Source organism: Somniosus microcephalus, chromosome 6, assembly GCF_052327205.1.
Source record: "Somniosus microcephalus isolate GS21.2 chromosome 6, FLI_Smic_1.0, whole genome shotgun sequence".
Taxonomy (NCBI): domain Eukaryota; kingdom Metazoa; phylum Chordata; class Chondrichthyes; order Squaliformes; family Somniosidae; genus Somniosus; species Somniosus microcephalus.
This window is the reverse complement of record NC_140992.1, coordinates 210,852,179-210,871,474: the sequence shown is the minus strand read 5'-3', so window position 1 is coordinate 210,871,474 and position 19,296 is coordinate 210,852,179. Positions and strand designations below refer to the sequence as shown.

The window sequence follows — 19,296 nt, the reverse complement described above, 5'->3', positions numbered from 1 at the left end:
GTTTTGAATGTACTATTTTGAGATCTTACTATCAGCTGCCATCTTGGACAGTGTCATTACGATTGATAATCGCTGAAAGACCATTCTGAACCGTTACCACATCTCACCTTCTTACCCTCTCGAACAGGATGACAATGACTGATAAATGTGGGCATTCTCTTCCTATTTTCCAACAAATATTAATGGCAGACAAACTGTAGACACCATTTTTTTTTTTTTTTTAAAAAGATGTGCCCCACTGGGTGTATCAGTTTATGTAATTCACTTACTTTTCCTACTGGTTTTGTTCCTTCCCAATTCCTCTTTTCCAGGGAAGGAGGTACCTGGTAGATGTCCTGCAATGGATTCATGGATGGAGGTATTTGGTAGATGTCCTGGGCTGGATTCATGGATGGAGGTACCTGATAGATATCCTGTCCAGACCCCATAGATGGGGGTACCTGATAGATATCCTGAGGCGGACTCTTCGATGGTACCTGGTAGATGTCCTGGGATTGGTTCATCGACGGAGGCACCTGGTAAATCTCCTGGGTTGGGTTCACGGACTGGGTCAACTGGCATTGAGATGTTGTCTTCTGATACAAGGTCTGTTGTTGCTGTTTTGTTGGAGTAACTGGGTACTTGTTTGACTGGTTCTGTAGTGCAGGAGGAACCTGATACAAACTCTGCTGTACTTTGTTTGAGGAGGGCATCATATAGACATTGTCTCCCTGGGGTAGGTATGCAGGGTGCATAGCTGTATACTGTGAGGATTGGGATGGCATTTGGTATACATTCTGTTGCTGGTAAGGCTGTGGTGATTGCGGGGTCTGTTGTGCTTGGCTGGAATTTGGCTGTTTTTTCTCATACATTCCCACTAGGATCTTTAGGCGGTTGCCAGGCACGATACCTTGTCGTCCATGTAATGAGCAGAGCCACCATCCATCTAAACCTCCTGTGTTACGTTCCAAAACGGTCATGATATCCCCTTTGCGAAATGTGAGTTCATCTGGTGATTCAGCCACATTGTCGTACAAGGCTTTTGCCAGTACATTCTGAAACAAATAAAAATAAGCATCTTAGGTGTAACTCAGTTTTCCAAATCTGTACATAAAGAACACATTGCATATGCCTTATCGGACAGTGCCATGAGCTATTTTGCACAAAATGTTCATTGCAGTAAAGACTTTTCTAGACCAGATTTCAAATCAAATACTTGCATGAAGAAACTTGCAAAATACTTGGTTTAATGTGTTAGCTCGTTATCTTCCAATGTGCCCAGAGTGGCAGATGATTGACTCTGTCAATATTTGTTGAGAAATCATGAGCACATTCTTTATAATCACATTTATCATTTCACTGCAAATTGCGAATGGACAAAATCTTCTCCCAAAGTTTAATAAATCACACTCCCTGTTGTATTACTCACTAACATTTAAACATTTCTACTTAGAGCTCCCCAAATGCTTAGTTAATTTATCCAAAAAAAAACACATGGGTCACAAGTACACAATGGGACTGAATTAACACAGGGAGATTTACCAAAGGGACCCGGGAGTAACAGTAAGATATTTCACTTTGTGTCCAGAACAATAAGGATACAGACACACTGGACTAAAGCTTTACAATGTACTCAGACCACATTATGCTACTGTGTTCAGTCTGGGACACCATGTCACAAAAGATATATACATGCATTGGAAAGGATACAGAGATGGACAATAAGACTGATCCCAAGTGTAAAAGGTGAGGATTACAAAAGCTCAAGCTCTGTTTCAAAAGGAGGCAGTGAACAGGTATATAAAATATTGAATGGCATGGAAAAGATAACAACAACAACTTGTATTTATATAGTGTCTTTAACGTAGGAAGAACATTCAAAAGAGAGTCGGGAAAGTCAGATCAGAGGGCATAAATGGAAATTAGTGAGAAGTATTTTTTTTAAATAGCAGGAAGAGCAAAGGGAGTTAAATGTTTGAAATAATCCCCCAGGGTGACAGTAGAGGTCAAAAACACTGGGTTCTTCAAAATAAAAGTTGAACACCGTGCTGGGAGAGTTAAAGGTACTAGAAGAAAGAGTTAAAAGGCCAATGCTGTTTTATCAACACTTTTTTTTTTCTTATTTATGTAAAAAAGTGCCACACAATCCCAAGGTGCTCCATTCCAGAGAGAGAGAGAGGATATTCGAGATTATCTATTTTGGCTTGCTTCAGTGTCTTGGTTTTGGGATACCAGTGATGACCACTGTGGAGAGACTTTCATACATCTGGCCTCCCTGATCTGGGGAGGGTGTGTTAGGAGGGACCTGCCTGGAGAGAAAAACAAACAGAGCACCCAACTATCATCATGTTGCTTCCTGTAGCAAACATGCATCTTCTGCCTTCAGAGAAAGCCAGCTGTCAATGTCTGATGATAAAATTCATGAAATACGGCACACAGCAGAAATGTACAGATGACAGCAGAACTCACTGTGATTTATCACGTTATCTCATAACTTTCCTAATTTCCTTTATCTATTAATAAAACAAGGTTTCCTTTGAACACTAATCAATCTCAGTTTTGTCACAGCACTTTTCCCTTTATTGACCATCCATCTTCTAATTCAGTGGATACCGATTGGCAGGAAATGTTCAGGTCTAGTAGTAGGGCAACCTAATGTCCTTCCTTCAAAATTAGCCCTAAAGGTCCAATGATAAATTGGATTTTATACATAGATGAATGCTTCTATAACATATATTTTTAAATTTGAGGAAATATTACTTGTTGCCATATGAACATAAGAACATAAGAAATAGGAGCAGGAGTAGGCCAATCGGCCCCTCGAGCCTGCTCCACCATTCAGTAAGATCATGGCTGATCTGATCCTAACCTCAAATCTTCTATCACTCTCCATCCCACCCGAACCCATGTGATCTCCCGGGAGAGGCGAGAAACCAGATAAAAAACCCAATGGCCAATTTGGGAGAAACAAAACTGGGAAATTCCTCTCCGACCCATCTAGGCGATCGAGCAGACCTAGTGATAAGAACTTGGGTCTTCTTACAACGGCCATACTCCCGAAGAATTATTTTCAACCCTCTGTTTGTGCACATGCACGCAACACGTTCCATTAAATCAGTGGGGCGTTTAAATGCAATAGCCCTGTAGGAATTTTTCAGCACCAATGATCAGAGATACTCTATATATAGTTGCTTTTTGGAGAGTTGTTCACACAACTGAGCTATGTAAATGCACCGCACAAGTGGATGAAGAACAAATTACATGTAGATCAAACGTGGTAGGGTAGATTTTCCTTCTCATTGTGCCGGAGGAACATGGAAGGTCTGCACTGGGAGGGCACCCAGACTCTACACAGCCTGGACCAGGAAATGTCAACATTCTGATCCGGGGCGGGTGCAGCTCACCACCCGAGGGGGAAAAATCAGCCCTCGTGCATTCTATTCATAACAGTGGTGTTGTCTGATAATTATTGAAAGAAATGTTAAAATTGAATATTTAAAAGTTATTTACCAGGTAACAGCTTCAATGGGCGGTGAGGCCGGGAAGAGGAGTGTGTGAGGGGCATACTATTATCAGTATATAAACTAGTCCCCACTGGGGGAAGGGGGAAGAGTCATGCTGTGCAATATTAGTAACAAAAGCATGAACAGTCATATCAAATTCTTCAGTCTACTAATTTAAGAAAGCATTGAGTTAATATCTTGGTTAAAATAGCAGATTAATGAATTTCAAACAGTTAACACATTTGGTACTATATGACAGCATGAGTCCAAAATATCTATCAGTAATCAACAGGTTAATGCACAAGACTAGACCATACCAATTTCTAAATTTCTGGCCCAGCCACAAAAATCCCCCGTTGAAAGGAATTGTTTTTCAGTGAAAATTGTCTTGCGTCAAGGAGTACGGGTTCTATTTACACCAATAACTCTCGGCCAATGGAAGGCTGGCAATGAGCAGCAGACAATCATTCAAATGAGGTCATAAACCAGGAGGACAAAGTGGGAGCAGTATTCCAGGAGTGAATTAGTGCCATGCAACTCACCTCAAATATTGGTTAGTCTGTCTATACTATGGTGCATGCTCTGACAAAAAAAACCTTTGTTTTTGACATCTCTTCCTGTGAATATTGAGAGAGCAGCAGAGGTGGATCTGCTGGTAATAGGTCACTGCAATGTAGGGTCTAGTACTACGGTAATAAAAGAGGGTTTTCGTCTTCTCAGACCTAGGTTACCAGGAAATAAAGGATTGCCCTAATCAAATAAAAAGGGTATTACAGAAAACTGAATGATAATGCTTATATTTACATCATGCTCATCGTGATAAAATTTCCCGAAGTGCTTCACACAAATAATTACTTTTGAAGCGCAGTGCCTTGGGACATTTTTCTACATTAAAAGGTGCTACATGAATGCAAGTTACTGTTGTTGCTGTTGAGGCAGCCATTTGGGATGTCCAGAGGTCGTGAAAGGCGCTATGTAAATACAAACAGCAATGAGATGAATGACCTGTTAATCTCTCTTCTTGGTGGTACTGAATGCAGGACCCACCTTGGCAACGACACCAGGGAAACTTCCTACATTTCTTCCAATAGTGTCATGGAATGCTTACCATCAACCCAAACCACCAGAACAGGTAGAGGGGTCCTTGGTCTAATGTCTCATCCAAAGGATGGCCCCTTGGACAATGCAGCACTATAATATATGCAGCATTAGTCTAGATTATGGTAATGGACTCAAATTCATATTCTTTTGCTCCAGAGGTAAGAGTGCTAACAACTGAAGCTAGCGGACAATGACCGGTGGTCTTCTAATGCAGTGTGTGCTAGGGCGGTGTGATTTGGTTATCAAGCCATACAGACTAAGAAAATTCCTGCTCTGTGTGAAGCTGATCTCAAGTGGATCTGCACTGAAGGCACTACAATTGACCCAGGCTTAGGAGGGGTGAATAAAATCAATCAGGAATCCCACTCCTCATTTATATCCAGTGACCTCTGCTAATAATGTGCACAAGTGAACCTCAGTTGAGGACAGGATTATAAATTCAGCTGCGATGCTTTACACAGTAAAATACCCTGATCACACATCTTGGGCAATGTACTGTTAAGGGTGCAGATGCATGTGGAACTATAAGCCATTATGAGTCAGCACACCTTTGGGACAAGAGTAAAATAAAAATATAACTGATGTGCTCCCTAAGCTGTTCTGCATTCCAGAAAAGAAAGGATTAACTGTTGAAGGCATGGGGGTATGAAAGCCTGTACAAGTCTTGGACTTCAAAAATAGTTCAGTCTCTGAAATATACCTCAGCTTCCAATCAGATCATTCACTTTGTGCAATAGTTTTCCATCCAGATGGAATCTGTGCTTTTCTATACATGGGTTCAAGTCTGGCTTTGTCCTGAACAAAAACAAAGTGACTTCCTGCCATAATTATTTGCTACTTGGTCCACCCACACGGGTGGTGGAGAGGCTGAGTAAACCATTGACCAACAAAACTCCCATTGCCACGCCCGCTGGATTTGGCAGTATGCGACTTTTAGCCTTCCCCAGAAACAGGAAGTGCTTATTACATGACTCATGGGTATTTCAGCTTCAAGCATCCAGCAACCCACTGCATAATTGCCCAATGTTGGCACCAGCTTAAACATTGGGAACAGAGATAGAAAATCTTCTCTTTAGGAATTTTTTCCAATATGTATTTTGCCATATTTTAGATTCAACCTATTTTCTAGCTAGTGAGAAAATGTTTCATCTTTTCTGCTCAGTAAGTTTATCTGGCCCACAGCTAAGCTTCCAGCAGCATGTCTTCCTCCATCACAATGTCCATCCACTACCTCTACCCCTACCTCAGTCCATCTGCTGCTGAAACTCTTATCCCATGTCACTGTTCACATCCAGACTTGACTATATCAATGTCCAAGTTCAAGTGATTTTTAACAAACTTAAAAGACAAGCAGAATTCAGTCACTTTCAAAGAGTTTCAGTTATGGGTCTTTCACACACAAAAATACTTGCATAACAGTAGAGTTCCCTCAATATAACTCAAGATACAAGCCTTTGCACGACATCCATGGCACTATTTGAAGATCATCAAGGGAATTCGCCTAGTTTCCTGACCAAAATTTATCCCCCAACCAACATCACCAGAACAAATTATCTGGTCATTTACCCAATTGTTATTTGTGGGACCTTGCTTACTCAAATTAGCTGTTGCATTTCCCTACATTACAAGTATTTCATTGGCTATGAAGCGCTTTGGGACATCCTAGGATGTGAAAGGCGCTACATAAATGCAAGTGTTTTTATTTATTTATTTCCAGGTATTTGACGCTTTATTCTCATCAGGTTCAATAACAACCTTAATAGGGGTTTTTTGCAAGATACCACATTAGCAAACCATATTTAATGCAGATGATTCTGGAGACATTCAGTTTTCAAAGGTTTAGTTACTATGGCGAGTCCACATACACTTTGCAAATGCACAGCGAATTTTACTGCAGTTATTAGATCTGACCTAATGATGATGTCACAGACTTTGCTTCATAGCTGCAGAGGCTTGGTGAGTTTCCACATCATCCGCATACCGACAGCATGTTGAAAGGAGTTGCGCCATTTTTCCAGGAAAGTTTCCAGACAGGCCCAGGCCTGGATTTGCCAGAGACGGCATACAACATCCGGTGGCAACAGCCTCACTCCAAGCATTGGCATCTGCTGGACTACGTCATCATCTGAGCGCGGGACCGCAAGGACGTCCGCATCACCATGACAGGAGCCGATGACTGCTGGACAGACCACCACCTAATCCGCTCTGTCATCTCCATCAATGTAGCCCCAAAACAGTGGCGGCAACAGAAACAATGCCGCAGGAAAATCAACGCTGGAGCACTCAAAGACCCCGCTAAGAGAGCCCTATTCAGCCTGCGCCTCACAAACAACCCGACGACTCCCAGTGATGCAGAGACACAGGCCCCGATTTTCAGCTTGTGTGGGAAATGGGCAGGTTTCCCCGAATGTGGGGTTTCTGACACAAAAAAAATGTCAGCCAGCTCCACGCAATTTTCCCTCAAGTGGCCAATTAATTCCTAGCATGTGGGCAGCCTTGCTAATTGTCCAATTCGTGTCAAAAAGACCCACAGTATGATGTCATCAGTTGTGGTGCTTTCAAGGTCCATAGCAAGCACTGCATCCTCTGAAGGCTTCCAAACGAACTATACAGGATGGCAGAGGAGCCTGCAGCAGCTGTGGCTAGTGCCAGACCCAGAGCTGCCTCCAAATTCGACGAAGCTTCACTGCAAGCATTATTGGATGGGGTTAGGGCCCACAGGGAGGTCCTCTTCCCTAGGTCAGACAGGAAGAGGCCTCCCACTGAGACCAAGGCTGCATGGATGCAGGTGTCAGCAGATGTCAACTCGAATGTGCATGTAACCTTGGCATCACATCTCTAACTCCTTCCTCTACTCCCCCACAGGACCATCCAGAGCCCCCGTCCCCACTGTGGAGGAGGAAGAGGCTGTGCAGCCAGACTCCTCAGAGGAAGCTCCAACCTCTGAGGGCGCAGCGTCAGCAGAAGTAAGCGCACCCAGCACCAGCGCAGACACTCACACCTCGGGGGGACCTTTGGGACATAGAGTAGTGTTGTCACCTGGTGCTTCACAGCTCACAAGTGAGCCTCAGCAGATTCTGGAGACAGGGACAGCAGTGGAGAGTCCTCGTCGGAGGGCGCAGGACTCTGCCAGCTCAGCTCAGCTGCGCTGCATGTCGACCCTCTGCCTCTGGGTCCATCCGCAAAAGAGGTGATGGATCTCCATGCACAGATGCAGGAGTCTCTGGCAGGTTTTGTCTCCAGGGTCGCTGTGAGTGTGGAGCGAATGGAGGAGTCCATAGCGACCATGAGCAGAGCCTTTGTGGAGTCATTGGCACATGAACGCATCACCATGGAAAGGTTGGCAACCTCCATGGAGGAGATAACTCGCCAGGGTACGGAAAACATGGTGAATGCTCATAAGAGAATGACATCGCTTGAGCAGCGTTGGCCATCTATTGAACAGAGAAACCAGACCTTCATGGAAGTCCTTCCGAGTAGGACTGCCAGTGCAGAAACGGGTCCCCATGGCCCCCTAAAGTGCAGCAAGTTGCTCTCAAGCCACTTCCAAGCGCTGGCCCCTTCTGGCCTGTGCAGCTTCAGGTGAGTGAGCAGCAGCCTGGTGCTCCTGGTGCTCATCCTGCTGGTCCTGGTTCTGCTGCTGCCGCCTCTGCTGCTGGAGGTCCTCTAATGGCAAGAAGGGAAAGAAAAAAAGGCATCCCATGCTTCTCGTAGGTGCCTCCGCTGAGGAAGCGCTGAGTGAGGGTGGTGAGAGGGGCTTCCCAGGAGATCGCATTGGAGAAGTGTGTGAGGCTCCAACCTTCCACAGCTGTGCCCAAGCCTTGAAGAAGTAGCCCCAAACCTGCAACAAGGTCCTTCAACATACATGTGCTGTCCCTTTAAATCGCAGCTTTCCCTGACCTGCAGCGGACAGCTAGCAAGCCGGCAAGCTTCACACCAGGTTTCATCAGCGGAGTTCCCCGCAGCCATGTTTTGCATGGGGAACCCCTGAAAGTCGCAAGGGCATCCTAAAAATCGGCTTAAACAAGGTGATAATTGATCATTACTGTTCCGACGACCAGTCCCGCCAGCAGCGGCCGGAACTGAAGCAGGTCGGAGAGAAACGGCGGTCCAAAAGTCGGACGGGGCGGGGAATCAGGCGGGGGAGGGGTCGCAACCCGCTTTTTCGGCGATTTTCAGCCCCCGGCCGCATGAAAAGCCGCCCGATGGCTACCAGAAAAATCGACCCCACAGTGTCCGCAGCGCCTGGTCTGCACTCGAGGCCTCCATAATCAGCACCTGTGAAGAGACGCTCGGTCACTTGACCAGGAAACACCAAGACTGATTCGACGAGAACGACCAGGAGATCCAGGAGCTAATAAGCTACAAGTGCAAGGCATTCCTGATCTGGAAACAGCAACAGAATGAGAGCAAGAAAGCAGCTCTACAGATGCCTGAAGGCCGAGGTCCAACAAAAAACTCATGACCTAAAGAACAGATGGTGGGTGGAGAAAGCGCTGGAGATCCAGCAGCTAGCTGACAACCACGACGTGCGTGGATTCTTTAGCGCACTCAAGACCATCTATGGCCCAAGCACCCAAGGCCCTACCCCACTGCGGGCCAAGAACGGAGAGGTACTCATCAAGGACAGAGAGGCAGTCAGTGCCCGCTGGAAGGAGCACTTCGAAGCTCTCCTTAACAGAGGCTCTGTCTTCCACACAAGTGTTCTCGACTCCATCCCGCAGCATGCTACCCGCCACCATCTCAGCACAACCCCAGCCCGGCATGAGGTTGAAAAGGCCATCCGACAACTGAAGAACAACAAGGCCTCAGGAGCAGATGGAATCCCCGCCGAGGCACTAAGGCATGGCAGAGAAGCACTACTGGCACGAATTCATGAACTCATTTCTCTTATCTGGAAGGAGGAGAGCATGCCAGGGGATCTCAGAGGTGCCGTAATTGTGACCATCTTCAAGAAAGGCGACAAGTCCAATTGCGGTAATTACAGAGGAGTTTCCCTGCTGTCTGCCACAGGGAAAGTCATCGCAAGAATCCTCCTCAATCGCCTTCTCCCTGTGGCCGAAGAGTTCCTCCCAGAGTCGCAATGCGGATTCCGCCCACTAAGGGGCACAATGGACAGGATCTTCACCGCACGTCCATTACAAGAGAAATGCAGGGAACAGCACCAGCCGCTGTACATGGCCTTCTCTGATCTCACAAAGGTCTTCGACACGGTCAACCGTGAGGGATTATGGAGTGTCCTCCTCAAATTCGGCTGCCCTCAAAAGTTTGTCACCATCATAACGACATGCAAGCCGTGATCCTGACCAATGGTTCCACCACAGACCCAATCCACGTATGAACTGGGGTCAAGCAAGGCTGTGTCATCACACCAACGCTCTTCTCGATCTTCCTTGCTGCAATGCTCCACCTCACCCTCAGTAAGCTCCCCACTGGAGTGGAGCTAAATTACAGAACAAACGAGTAACTGTTCAACCTTCGTCACCTCCAGTCCAGATCCAAGGTCATCCCATCCTCTGTCGTCGAATTACCGTATGCAGACGACGCTTGCGTCTGCACTCACTCGGAGGTCGAACTCCAAACCATCGTCAACACCTTCACCGAAGCGTACGAGAGCATGGGCCTTACACTAAACATCCGTAAGACAAAGGTCCTCTACCAACCTGCCCCCACCACACAGTACTGCCCCCCGATTATCAAAATCCACGACAAGGCCTTGGACAACGTGGACCACTTTCCATACCTCGGGAGCCTACTGTCAACAAGGGCAGACGTCGATGACGAAGTCCAACACAGCCTTCAGTGTGCCAGTGCAGCCTTCGGTCGCCTGAGGAAGAGAGTGTTTGAAGACCAGGACCTCAAACCCAGCACTAAGCTCACGGTCTACAGAGCAGCAGTGATACCCGCCCTGCTGTATGCCTCAGAGACATGGACCATGTACAGCAGGCACCTCAAAGCACTGGAGAGGTACCACCAAAGCTGCCTCCGCAAGATCCTGCAAATCCATTGGCAGGATAAGTGCACCAACATCAGTGTTCTCGCTCAGGCCAACATCCCCAGCATCGAAGCTTTGACCACGCTCGATCAGCTCCTACGGATGGGTCACATCGTCCGCATGCCCGATACGAGACTCCCAAAACAAGCGCTCTACTCGGAGCTCCGGCATGGCAAGAGAGCCCCAGGTGGGCAGAGGAAACACTTCAAGGGCACCCTCAAAGCCTCCTTGAAAAAGTGTAACATCCCCACTGACAGCTGGGAATCCCAGGCCCAAGACCACACAAAGTGGAGGAGAAGCATCTGGGAAGGCACCAAACACCTCGAGTCTCTTCGCCGGGAGCAAGCGGAAGCCAAGCGCAGGCAGCGCACATCAACCCAAGCACCCCACCCACCCGCTCCTTCAACCACCGCCTGCCCCACCTGTGACAGAGACTGTAGGTCCTGCATTGGACTCATCAGTCACCTGCAAACTCATTTTTAATGTGGAAGCAAGTCATCCTCGGTTCCCGAGGGACTGCCTAAGAAGAGAAGAACATCGGCACTCTGGCTTTTCCCCCCCACAAGCACGGGGGGGGGGGGGTGGTGGGGGACATTCCCTGCATTTTGTAAATTGCAAGATAAAGGTACAAATTGAAAAGCATTCTGTTCCCTGATGGCTGAGCAGGCAAGGACAGCACCCAGCCCAGTGCTGAGCCAGTCCGATCAGGAAGAGTGTAGGTTTGATCACTGGTTTGCACGGAGTTAGCCGATCCTTTGAGAGAGGGCAGCAACGATACTACACTTTGCCTCCTTTGGATGTTTCCAACTCCAATTCACTCTCCGTTGACCCCTGCTGGAAACTGGATGTGGGGGGTGGGGGGGGAGAGGATTTCCCTCTAGGTGTGCGGGCTGGGCGCCCAGCAGTGCACACAAGAGATGCCGGATAGGAGATAGCTGCCGGTGTTCTTCCGCCAGGCCATTTCCATAACCCAGGGATACTCCAGGCGCAGACTCACCCCACGGCCCCCTAAACACCGGGGAGCAAATCGGAGCACAGAAGGAGGTGGGAGGCTGGGAACACCCCCTCCTTCTTCAGTTCAATAGGCACGGTGAGTCTGTACGTACCACAGGCACAGGGCACTTGCGCAGGTTGCAGACGCCCCAGGAAATCCTGGGACAGTGCTGGGCAGACTGAATGCCACAGTTCTCAGCCGATTTTGTTGGTTCCCTGCGGCTGGGGAATGCAGACGATTCAGGCACAGTGAAGAGGAAAATCTACCCTTGTGTGTCTGTAGATATCAGGCGAGGACATGACTGGGCTCAGTAGCAGGAGCCCCATGGTCCAGTTACCAGTGGGCACTCAACTTCTAGGCTCACGCGCAGAGGAGGGGAAAAATTAGATAAAATACATTCGATTTCGTTTTGTAGATTAGAAGTGCTAACAACAACAAAAACACCTCTCACCGCCCCCCCCCATGTACACACACCTGCACACCCCAACAAAGTAATAACACTACAGAAGCGGAATTAGGGCAATCCAGGTTGGACCCAGCCAACCTCTTCAAAAAATAAAATCTTAAACCCATGTTCACATTCTTCTCCAACACCCAGGTTAGGATGAAGTGTAGTTTCCTCCAGCAGAATGTTGGAAGATTGAAACCATCGTTTTCAACCCTCAGCACAAACTCCGTACCCACAAACACCACCCCAGCTACGGTCATGGGCGGAACCAAACTGTTTGCAGCCTTGGCGACCTATTCGACCCCCGAGCGGATTTTCCAACCCCATATTTTCTTCATCACAAAGGCCGCCTTCTTCCACCTGCATAACATCACCTAACACCGCCCCTACCCGAGCTCATCTACTGAAACCCTCATCCATGCTGCTGTAGCTTCTCATTTCTACAGACTCCCGGTAGCCGTCCTTCATGATCCTGTGTGCGTCTGACGGTGAGCGTTGGTAGGCTATTTGATTGCAAAGGCATCACAACTTGATCCTGGCCTCCACAGATTGCTTGCCACTGGTAAACAATCAGCAGGAAGTGCAGCTGGGTTTTCGGTCTCCTCTCCTCCCCTGCCCAGGGATGCCATTGTGCCATTCCTACTGCTGGCACGACAGAGGTCAGCTTGGCACTGCGCAAACCAAAGGGTGAAACCTAATATCTTCCAACCAGCAGCAGAGTTAGAGTATGGTTGGGGGTGGGAGGCCGGGGAGATAAATAGTGTCTAGCTGACAGGATTGACAAAGGGGAGGTTGGCATATTCTTAGTGTGACAGTCTGGCCCCCTCCCAACCAACCTGCAGCACCGAGCATCAACTAATTCATGTGTCATGGCCTTACTCCAGCTCGGTTTAAACACTCTGCCCTTCTGTCACTTACCACTAATACAGGCCTGAAATCTCAGTAAAATGAAGAGGTGAACACAGTTAATTGTGTTGTTGTGGGAGACATCTCATCATTATTGAACTATTGCATTAGGATCATCAATAGCTAATTTGACTTGGTTACCCTACAGCATGTTTCCCATGGTTGTTATTGTAATACTAGCAGTGTTTACCCTACCATAACATTTTCTTCTCTTTTTTTCCCCCATTCAACTGATCGGAATGTCTGGACGCTGTAATTGTATAGTCTGTCCTAACTCGCGTTCCCCAAACTTCTGCCGAGCTTTGCCGTAAGTGTCAGCAGGAGCCACTGATGAAATGAGATCATATTCTTCTCGGGTCACTGACATTCTGCTGAAGGATTTACACAGAAAGAATACACACACTTTCTCTATCGGACATAATCGATTAACCTTTTCCAGTTCCATAGTTTTCATAGGACGAAGCTCCACACAACAATAATGCCAGCTGCTTGCACTACCTTCGTACAGTTAAGTAAATAAAGACTCTGTCAGCTCTCCTGAAGCTTGAGTGGGTAAAAGCAACGTATAATGTGGCACTGAGCCAAAAACCAAGCAGGAAGATATCAAATTTCACCCTTTGGTCTGCACAATGTTAAGCTGATCACAGTCGTGCCAGCAGTAGGGATGGCACAATCAGCTTGGCATCCCTGGGCAGGGGAGGGAAGGAGACAGAAAACCTAGCCGAGCTTCCTGCTACTGATTGTTTGCCAGTAACAATCTGTGCGTTGTCAGGATCAGGAAAAGTTGCGTTATCCTCACAGTCCAATAGCCCACCAACACTCGCTACCCAACTCACACATGAAGAATGGCGAGTGGGAGCCTGTGGAAATAAGCAGCAGCAGCAGCAGGGATGAGGTTTCAGCAGGTGAGCTGAAGTAGGGGTAGAGGTGGCTGACGTCACACAGGTGGAAGTAGGCGGTCTTTCTGATGGAGAGGAGAGGATACGAGGTCGGACAGTCAGCTCAGGGTCGAACAGGGTGCAGAGTCCGGTTCAGTTCAAGATAGTGGCTGCTGGGGGGAATGAAACCGGTGGAGAGGGTACAGAGTTTGTGCTGTGGGTATATTTAGCTGGAAGAAATGTCATTTCATCCAAAACTGGGTGTTCGAGAAACAGTCTGCTAACAGAGGCAGTGAAGGGTTCAAAAAAGAGGCTGTACTCTAGTGTGAGTTACTGGTTTCTGGTTGGGATGGGAGGACTGAGGAGGAGAAAACTGATGTGCAGGAGAGAGAGAGAACTCAACAAGTTCAGAATCGGATCCAAATCGTCTGAAGTAAACATGCTTTCCTGCACTTCCACTGTCCCCTCTCCAGACTGAAGTTGTGCACAGGATAGAGTTGAATGGCCACACTGACGAACCCACTGCTTTTCCTTCCAGCAGGAAAGGCTAGAAGAATTGTACTAAACTATTTACACCAGTCAGATGCAAATGCCATTGATTCAAAGCTGGCCTAAAACCAACATTCAAGAGGTGAGAATTGTTTAATATGAAACATGAGCAGAGTATAACTGTAACTCTGACCAGTAACTGCATTCCTTTCAACAAGTAAACCACTCTGCCCTGAATTCATGACTGACATTGAAAGCAAGACAGACTCTTAACAAATGGTCAGGCAGTCCAAAATGTCCACACACTGCCCCATATAGAGTAGAATGGATATGGATTCTGTAAGCTTGCTCTGTCTGTAAAAATAAAATGATCCCAAACAATCCCAATCTCGGAAAATAAACCAAAACCCACTAACTCAACATGCTGACATATTTACTTAGTCATTCTGTGCTGGACTGCCAAAGCAGACTGAGAGAGACCATGATGCTGGAGTTTGGGAGGGTGCGTGCTTTTTAAAAAAACATTAGCATAAATTCCTGACTTTCCTCCATCAGGATTAACCCCCACCGCAAAAGCTTTCCTCCTCACCCCCTCCCTCACTTTTTCATCTTCCCACCCTGACTTTCGTGTAATAAATGTTGACAAGTATATGCATCATAATATGTGTGCTGATGCCTTCACAAAGTGAGTCAGACTGCTGAGTTACAGCATATTCCTGCGCACAAAATAACAGACAGGGTTTTAAAGCAAAGCCAAACAAGTTTTTTTCTGGCTCTGAGTCAGGCTGAACCATAACTAAAAGGCTCTATACAAGACGATGCTTGTCTGGTTTTGTACTGTCCATCTCCAAGGAATCTCACAAACAGATAAGGAACTAAAAGCATTAGGTGCAGCTGAACTCCAGGTGCTTTTAATTTAGATACTTCTACAGTTCAGGTTGCAGGAGACTAACATCCATGGCCTGGCTTCCCACATTTACATCACTAAACCAGTTTCCTTACACCAATGGCAGAATTGCAGGCCCCCCCCCTCCCAAAAATAAAGTCTGTTTTAACAAAGCAAACCTGGGGAGCCGGTGCACAGATGTCGGTCTCTCATAACCCAAACTTCAGAAGCACCAAATGGAAAAGGATCTTTATATTTCAAAACTTGAGTGGAGTTGGTGACTGCCACTGGACAACTTTCTTTAAAAATAAATTCTCGTTAACAGTAATATCTTTACTTACTGTAAACTGCTGACTTGAAGAGTAAAGGTGGCTGCTTTAATACTAGTATTAATGGGGTGTTAGCGTTGCCAGTTCCCAAAGTGTAGACCTCACCAGTGGACAACCCAAAGTGAACCTGGCAGATTTGCTAAAGCAGGCCTAAAACAAAGCCAGTAAAAAATGGGTCTTCTTCACTGCTGGCTTTAGTACTCCAACAGATGTACACTGGGATGGCTGGTGGCTGCTTGAGGCCCGCTCTTTGAGAAGCAATGCACAAACATCTCATTAACACCGGTAGAAAAAGTGGAATAATGCAACGATGCTCTTGTGAAGGTTGCTCCAACAAGTGACTCAAATAAGGTATATAGCGGAGATCTCAGAAACACTAACTCCGGAATACAACAAGAGTTGAACTTTCATAGACTGTACTAGCACACTGAACCTTTCATTGCCTTATGACCTGTCCACGTAACCTAGAGGTACAAAGCATTGTTTCAAGCCACAGGATAATCCTAGTGAGGCTCTGTGTTTCATGCACCTGCATGAAAAACAGGAGACCAAACCCACCATGAACAAAAAAATATAATTTTGCTTTGAAAAATAAACAAGGTTTGGAGACTGAAACAACAACAGAAAATGCTGGAAACACTCAGCAGGTCAGGCAGCATCGTGGAGAGAGAAACAGTTAATGTTAACTCTATTTCTCTCTCCACGATGCTGCCTGACTGGCTGAGTGTTTCCAGCATTTTCTGTTGTTGTTGTTTCAAATTTCCAGCATCCGCAGTATTTTGCTATTGTATTAAGGTTTGGCGACTGCCCTCCTCCCGCCCAAAATAAAACGACTTTGGCTGTGAGCCACTCTTATTCCACCACTCCTCATGGAGTGTTTTGCTTCCTGGTGGCAGGGACGTGGCCACCTAAAAATAAATAAAATCCCATTGCTTGTGATTCAGGTGCCGTGTTAATGCTGCCTCTGACCCTACTTGACTGGGTACCACAAATTAAATATACAAGGCTAATCACAGGGTCAGACTGTGGAAAAAAGTATGCAGTAACAAAACATGTTAGTGAAGAGTAAGCAGGGAACAATTTATAAATTCACTTCTACCATTCACCCCCCCCGCCCCCCCGCCTCAAGTGAGCAAATAGGGAGTTCAGGTGCCGTTTCCACCATTCCCCCCACGATTTTCCATCCATTAGAGTGGCAGCACTCTCGCTTCAAAGTCACAAAATTGTGGGTTCAAGCCCCACTCCAGAGACTTGAGCGCATAATCTAGGCAGACACTCCAGTGCAGTGCGGAGGGAGCGTTGCACTGTCAGGGGTGTCGTTAAACCGAGGTCCCTTCTGCCCTCGCCCAGATTGTCATAAAAGATCCCATGACACTATTTCGAAGAAGAGCAGGGGAGTTCTCCCCAGTGTCCTGGCCTATATGTATCCCTCAACCAGCATCATTAAAATAAGATTATCTGGTCATTATCTCATTGCTGTTTGAGAGAGCTTGCTGTGCGCAAAATTAGCTGCCGTGTTTCCTACTTTACAACAGTGACTACACTTCAAAAATACTTAATTGGCTGTAAAGCGCTTTCTCCGGAGGATCCATCGATCCCCCGCTGAATTTATAAGCGCAGAAATTCAGGGCCATTGTGATTTCAGCAACACCTGCAAGTTCAAGTTCTGGAACAGCAGCACTGCCGAGCGTTCAGAACCACTCAGTCTGTGTCCAGCTGACTTTAGCCAACTAGAGACCCAGCAACACTGACCCAGAGTCAATTTGGAGCTGTTTTAGGTTTGTTTGGTCCTCTTAATTTGAAAAAGTGGGGCTATGACTACAAGTCTGTTGGCAAGATTTAGTGGTGTGAATGCCAGACACCAGTCTCCCGGCATCCAAATTAAAATAAGGCCAATATAAAAACAGCTTTAAAATGGTCCTCATGTAACTTCCCTGGGGCTGAACTGATTGTCTGAATTGAAGCCTCCCACCTCCAGGATGAACCCTCAATTTACATGAAGTGAGTTTTTTGCCTTGTGGCCACTCAAAGGAACTAGCAAAGCTTGCCTGCTGAGGGTAATCCAGTCATCTGAGGATGGGATTCAAAGTCTTGTGATGGGAGTCCAGTGCTCCGCAGCTGAAATCACCGAGCCAGGATACCCTGAACCCCGGTGATCACCGAGCCAGGATACCCTGAACCCCGGTGATCACCGAGCCAGGATACCCTGAACCCCGGTGATCACCGAGCCAGGATATCCTGAACCCCGGTGATCACCGAGCCAGGATACCCTGAACCCCAGTGATCACCGAGCCAGGATACCCTGAATCCCGGTGATCACCGAGCCAGGATACCCTGAACCCCAGTGATCACCGAGCCAGGATACCCTGAACCCCGGTGATCACAGAGCCAGGATACCCTGAACCCCGGTGATCAGAGCCAGGATACCCTGAACCCCGGTGATCACAGAGCCAGAATACCCTGAACCCCGGTGATCACCGAGCTGAATACCCTGAACCCCGGTGATCACCGAGCCGAATACCCTGAACCCCGGTGATCACCGAGCCCGAATACCCTGAACCCCAGTGATCACCGAGCCCGAATACCCTGAACCCCAGTGATCACCGAGCCCGAATACCCTGAACCCCAGTGATCACCGAGCCAGGATGCCCTGAACCCCGGTGATCACCGAGCCAGGATGCCCTGAACCCCGGTGGTTTCTCCTTCTCAAGAGTGAAATCTTTCTGTTTCAATGTGCTAAAAGTCAATGCCGACCTGTCACAACCATTTCATGAACAACACACACACCTAAACTCTGTCAGAGATAACCCTCTGCATGTTGTGATCTGGCTACATTCAACTCTTTCCTCCTAACAAAGTGATAGATTTAAGTCCTTATGAGGCATACTACCATCAAACCAGTTCTGAATCATCCCGATCCACACCACTGATTTACTGAAAGGAATCTGGACACAGCAACACATTCCAACCCTTCTACTCAGGAGCGTTCAGTAACAGTCTGACATTTCACAACCGCATGCCTGTATGAGCTGCTCACTACACAGCTTTCAAACAAAAGCACTTTCACCACAATGCTTGAAGATCCATTACCCTCTTCCCAATAATCCATCCACCCATTTTCACATCAGCCTCATTCATTTCAAATTAACCAATCTACGAGTTTCTCCTCCACAGACAGATAGGAAACAGAAATCAAAGTGCACTGACTGTGTCGGGAAATAATCATTTTTAAATTGAAGCAAAACGTGGGGTGGTGGGGAAGGAGGAGGAAAGGTGGGCCAGTATCAATGTTCAGAGATAGATTCCAAACCAGAAAACGCAGGAGTTTGATTAGAAACATTAGGCTTGGGGAGAGAAAAACGAGATAGTCTTTGAGAAGCAATGCTGACACAGATTCAAACAGGAGGTAATATCTTTCATGTGGCATGTATTTCAAGGGATAAATGCCAAGAGATACAAAGTACCTTTCAATAAGGAACGGAGATTATCCATCTGTTGGTTTAAAATATGCGCAATATATAATTTGTAGCTCCCACAGATAGGTTGGCTGCTTAAGGAAAATGTCAGAGTATGAACCCAACAGAGGAATGAGTATCAGTTCACATTTTACCGACCACACGGATGTTATCTATGTATTGGTACAATGTAAGCTAATGACGTACTGGAATTGCAGAAATTCACATCATTCATTAGAAAACAATGCTCACCTTGTAAGTTTTATTTTTTGGGAGGTACTGACCTTTACATTGGAAAGATTTATAAATAAAGTTGTTTCCAATGGCATATCC

At 46.8% G+C, this 19,296-nt stretch overlaps 1 protein-coding gene across 3 annotated transcripts in view; it reads right to left on the bottom strand.

Annotated features, from left to right (window-relative positions):
- The window catches only part of bcar1 (BCAR1 scaffold protein, Cas family member), a 297,167-nt gene that overhangs the window by 86,832 nt on the left and 191,039 nt on the right, over positions 1 to 19,296 (bottom strand). For all 3 annotated transcript variants that reach the window (XM_085991355.1, XM_085991354.1, XM_085991356.1), the window contains exon 2: positions 270 to 1,034. In XM_085991355.1, the coding sequence (XP_085847481.1) occupies positions 270 to 1,034 (765 nt within the window). The remainder of the gene's footprint in view (positions 1 to 269; positions 1,035 to 19,296) is intronic.